The sequence below is a fragment of the Rosa chinensis genome, chromosome 7 (assembly GCF_002994745.2).
Source record: "Rosa chinensis cultivar Old Blush chromosome 7, RchiOBHm-V2, whole genome shotgun sequence".
In the NCBI taxonomy this organism is placed as follows: domain Eukaryota; kingdom Viridiplantae; phylum Streptophyta; class Magnoliopsida; order Rosales; family Rosaceae; genus Rosa; species Rosa chinensis.
The window spans coordinates 13,290,575-13,296,013 of NC_037094.1; the positions used below are offsets into that span (position 1 = coordinate 13,290,575).

The 5,439-nt window shown below is 38.3% G+C and overlaps 1 protein-coding gene across 1 annotated transcript; it reads left to right on the top strand.

The window, feature by feature from the left end:
- Window positions 1-2,140: 2,140 nt before the first annotated feature.
- Window positions 2,141-5,229, top strand: LOC112180970. Its single transcript, XM_024319554.2, has 4 exons — window positions 2,141-2,895; window positions 3,125-3,861; window positions 3,948-4,082; window positions 4,230-5,229. Exons 1-4 carry the CDS (start codon window positions 2,418-2,420, stop codon window positions 4,995-4,997), a joined length of 2,118 nt encoding a protein of 705 aa, XP_024175322.1. The 5' UTR covers window positions 2,141-2,417; the 3' UTR covers window positions 4,998-5,229.
- The last annotated feature ends 210 nt before the right edge of the window (window positions 5,230-5,439 follow it).

Genomic DNA, 5,439 nt, shown 5'->3' on the forward strand with positions numbered 1-5,439 from the left:
TCAGCCACGTAATATAAATAACAAAAGATTTAATTTATTTATTAAATTCAGGATGGGACAAGCCTTATCGATATGTGTTGGATTGGTACTGGTCCCAGACCCGTTTCTTCATAAAGTTATAGGATGGGCCTAAACAGTATATTTTTTATTTTCAATCCTAACCCATCACAGCACTTCTACAAAAAAATTTAACTTATTTATTAAATTCAGGATGGGACGGTTATTGGTATGTGTTGGATTGGTACCGGTCCCGTTTCTTCATAACGGTACAGGATGGGCCTAAACAATATATTTTTTATTTTCAATCCCAACCCATCCCAGCACTTCTACAAACAAATTTAACTTATTTATTAAATTCAGGATGGGACGGTTATTGGTATGTGTTGGATTGGTACCGGTCCCGTTTCTTCATAACGGTACAGGATGGGCCTAAACATTTTATTTTTCATTTTCAATCCCAGCCCATCCCAACACTTTTCGGGCCGGTATCTGGCTTTTGGTTTTTGGTGCCCAACCATACAAATTTGAGTTAGATTGAGAACTGAAGTCATTTTTTTTTCTCATTAGGCACATACAGCTAAATTGGGAAAATTTAATCCAATACTCTTGACCAACAAAAATTAATCCAATACAACTGAATTGGGGCGCAATCACCTTTATCAGCCACAATCTTTCTTTTTCACAAATCTGGATCAAGAAGTTCTCGTCATAGGCTATTTCGGCTCTTAATCTAGATCTTAATTTCAGTTGTTTTAGAGACTTTTCTTTATAATTTTATTTTTCTTCTAAAAAAAATAAATGTTTAAGGACACCTAGATCATGTGTCTGACCCAAACTCTAGTAACTTGTTCTAGTTGTAATAGGGTTGGTATTTAAAATATCCTAATAATTGAATCATAATGTTTTCTTATAAGACTCGGATTATTTACTTGTAATCATCTATATAACAAGACCCCTATTTTAAATGGAATACACAATTCATTCTCTCAATTCTCTATGTTGTTCTCTCTGCATCTCTTTCCTAAAACAGTGGAGTAATTATTTTGTGATCCCGGACTATATGCTGATATTGCCATGTGGTGGCCTGGACCAATAAGATCACTCGAATTTGATGGTCATACCATTGCAGTGATAAAAAGATAGAAAAATTAAATTAAGAGAAGCAAAATTAATAGTGTTAAGGGAGGTTGCTCCTCTGTTTCACTCATCTTTCAGTATAAAAAAAACAAAAAAAAAACTAATCAGCAATAAATACATGTCATATGAATTTTTTCCATATACTTATTATACGGCTCAGCTTCATTCAATATATAGACTCATTTTTTCAAAATAAAAAAATGTCATATGAATTAATGATTGAATTCAGACTGTAACGTGTAATATGATCCAGCATCATAAAATAAGTTTTCAAATAACAGCTAATAAAATTGAAGTAGTCTATTCATATTCGAAGAGTAATAAACTTTTAAAACTAATATAAATATTTGGATGATGAAAGATTCTTGGGTGGGGACAGCCGCAGTGCCACGACTGACCAATCAGTGTCCAGCAATGGGGTATTTTGGGTACTGCATTTTTAAAAAGCAAGGGCAGTTTCAAAATAAGGAGAAAATTTTATGGTGTCTGATTGGTTAGACATAACACGTGTCTGGTACGTCTAACGTACGCAAGAATTTTTCTTGAATGATACTTGCATGGTTAGCCAAGACTATAAACTCTAATAAGGGCATGACATGTGTTTGATTTCATTTTTTCTTCCTTTACTAAAACACTGCCTCTTAAAGATCAACACCAGTCTTGTGGGTAAAACCATTCTACTTAAAAAAAAAAAAAATATGGCAGATGTAATGCCCTTATTAGAGTTGGGTGGTCCTAGCTGACCATGACTGATCAGCCAAGTATCATCTTAACTATTGTAGCTTCTCAAAAAACAAAAATATTTATTTTAGCCGTTTCCTGACTTCCTATGCAGGAAATACACGAGAAGCACCAACTAATTTTTTTTTTTTTTTTTTTTTTTTTTTTTTTAAGATGATCAAAGAATTTCACTCCTGTTTCCAGAATGACTAATTTAACAGCTGAAGATTTCAAAGTTTTAATATTATTGGCAAAAAAGAAAAAAGCGAATCAGAATTTCGGCCCTTATTGGCTTCCATAGTTCCATCAGCAAGAAACAAAGAACAAAGAAAGGAGTCAAAGTACAATAGTGAAAAGTCGCCGTCCCCCGAGACGGCGAGGTCTCGCTTTTGGAGAACAGCAATTAACCGCACGATCGTGCATGCTAACTGCGTGGCATCATCTCGTTCACTCAATCACCACACTCAAATAAGCAGAGCACCAAATTCTGACTCCATCTCACTGCTTCCCCACTTCCGACCAAGACAGAGCCTCACTGGAACCCGGCACGGCGGCCGGAGATGGCCGAAGACGGCAGTTCAATAGCAGAGGGATTTCCATCCAGAGAAGCGGGGCTGAGGCAAGAGATTGAGCAACACAAGCACGAAAAGGCGGTGCTGGAGGAGAAGCACCAATTCGAGATTCTAGAGAGGCTGAAAGTGAAGGACGAGCTTCAAGAGTATGTGGCGGGGGACAAGGAGGTAATTTCCAAGCTGGAGAGCCGCATTTCGCGGCTGGAGGAGGGAATTGCCGGGAAATTGAGCAAGGAGAGGCGCCTGGGATCGAGGAGGAGCCAGCGGCTGGCGAATATCGAAGCTGAAAATAGAGAGCATGAGTCTGATGAAGATGTAGAGGAGGAGGAGGAGGAGGAGGATGAGGTTGATTCTGATGGAGATGGGAGCACGGCGAGTGAAGGAGACTCTCCTCCTCCTCCTCCTCCTCCGCGTAGAGGTAGAGGTCGGCCGCGTACTAAAACAAATGAAAATCTGCAAATGTCAGGTATTAATTTATAAAATGTTCCGAGTTTATTGCTTTAAATTCGCTTGAGGTTTATGAAGAATGAACTATGAACACATAGATGGTTCTCCTCTAACTTGAGCTTAAGGTATGTATAATTTATAGGTGATGAAATTATCTAAATTTTATGGTCTAATTATTGGGGCGCTCTAAAGTTTGTGTGATGTAAATGTTGTGATGCATGTGTTGTTGGATTGAAATGTATATGTAGGTAATAAAAGGCAGATGAAAAAGATGGGGAGGATAAAGAATGTGAGGAAACACAAGTATAGAGCCCCAGATCATGTACAATACCGTTGTAATATGCTGGCATTCCTTAAAATAATGCAGAAAGTAAGAGAACGCTTGACTAAAAGCCACCTGGAGTTGCTACAGCAAACTCCGTTTTGGCCATTGATATCGGCATTTTACAACGGTTTGATTTCTGAAAATGACTGCAAGAAATCGGAGAGTGACATCAACGAAATCATCCAATGCTACAACTCAAACTCAAAGTGTTTTGAGTTTGGTAGCAGATCTGCGTCTTTAACGCCAGAGGACATCTCCGCTATTTTGGGGCTGCCACAAGAAGGTGAAACACTAAGGGTGACAGGGCTGTTTGGAGTCAACAGATACACGTCGGATTTTGTCGAAAGATATTTCAAGGATGAAAAGAGAGTCAAGAAAACATTGGTAGATGATGGTTTGGAGAAAGCGTTACAAGGGAAAAGAGAAACTGATAGAGAAGATGTTGTACGCCTTATTATACTAGAGTTATTCATCACATTCTTATTCTGCAATGCGGGTAGTACTATTGGATGGAAATTAGTCAGGTGCTGTGAAGAGTTAGAAAACATGTCAAGATATTCATGGGCAAAAGCAGTTGCCGACTTTCTAAGTAGCACATTGGAGAAAACGTCCGGGCAGTACGGGCCATATTCTACTGGCGGATGTGTGGTTGTCCTATTGGTAATTGTCATCATAGGCTTTCATATAGTTATTCAAATGATATGAGAGTGTCTGCAACTTACCAATTTTTGGTTTTAATCCTGCAGTTTTGGTTGTGTGAGAGAAGTAATCTTATACAACCAGTTGAAGGAAGGGAGACAATTACACCAGCCCTAATAAAATGGAATATCCAGGAGCTACACTTGAAACTGCAACGAATGAAGGACTTTGAAGAACTTGGGGTATATACATAATCATAATATATTTTTGTTGCATTTAAATGCTATAGGAAATAGTGCAATTGCGATTGTTAATACAATTACACACATTATTGCTGGGATACTTGTAGATGCTGATATTCTATTTGTTTGTATAATGCAACTGTGCAGCGGAGTTTTGATGGGGCCAAGGAGAACCAGAAGAGAGATGGAGAAGACAATGAGGAAGATGGAAATGGAACAGGAGAAAACGAAGAAACACAAGAAGAAGATAGAAGAGAAGAAACTGAAACAGATAGAGGAGGAGAAGAAAGTGTTTCTGATGACATAGTGGTTCCATTGGAAGACGAACTTCGAGCTCAAATGTCTCGCTTCCGCTCTTCCCCTATTTTGAAAACGTTGAGCAGAGACAATGAGAACTTGCGAAAAAGAAAAGCAACAAATTTACGGGATAAGGTTCAATATGCGAGGGTGGAAGTTGAAAGAGCTCAAGGAGAAGTGGACAGGCTAGCTGAAAAATTGGAGAGGAAGAAGGAAAAAGCATCAAGATTAAAGAGAAAACTAAAAGAAGAAAAGAAGGAGAAGAGAAAGCTGGAAGAGGAGAATGAAATCTTAAATGCTGAGAAGAGATCATTGCTTGAGTCTGTGACAAAGCTGGTGAAAACTCTTGATGCTGAGAGGAAAGCAGTGAGAAACCTAGTCAAAGAGAAAGCGGAGGTGATTAAAGAGAACCGACAACTTAAAGATCAGCTCAATCAAGGCAGCTGCAGTACTGCAGCTAAATTGGGAGAAAACACACAAACTCAGGTCTCTCCGGAGCAGTCCTATGTGACAAGTTTTGAAATCCGAAAGAGGGCATTAGATCTAGGGTTTGATAATGACAAAGGGTGTGAGAAATATAGGAAATTGGGAGACGACAAAGGAGAGAGAAACAGTTGATGTTCAATCTGATGCCATATTTGCAGGCACTTTCGGATGAAGAAATTATAACTTGTCACGATGAGGAATGAAGTCATAAACGAACAGGTTCTTAGTAAACGAACAGGTTCTTAGTCTCTCATTTAGTTGATGTTGAGAAGTTTAGGTCTTCTGAGCATTGTATCTGTATAAAATAAATCCATAACTGGCTGTTCTAGAATAATTAATTGAAACTGATGTTAATATTTCATAAGCAGCTGTATTCCATGCTTTGTCTCGGTTGTTAGTTGAATAAATTGAAAATCGCAAAGCGTATGGATTCACAGAACATGGAAAAAAGAAGCAAAAATGGTGAAACGAGAGTTGAAAATAGAGGAAAGAATCCTAGTGTAAGCTCTGTTCTTGTCATCAACTTAGACACTGTTTGATTGGAGATATGAAAACTTCAGGTATTCGGGGTTGC

Coding starts and splice junctions, on each gene's coding strand:
- LOC112180970 (XM_024319554.2), top strand. CDS start 2,418: ATGGCCGAAGACGGCAGTTCAATAGCAGAGGGATTTCCATCCAGAGAA. Junction 2,896..3,124: donor TGAAAATCTGCAAATGTCAG/GTATTAATTTAT, acceptor ATGTATATGTAG/GTAATAAAAGGCAGATGAAA. Junction 4,083..4,229: donor AGGACTTTGAAGAACTTGGG/GTATATACATAA, acceptor GCAACTGTGCAG/CGGAGTTTTGATGGGGCCAA.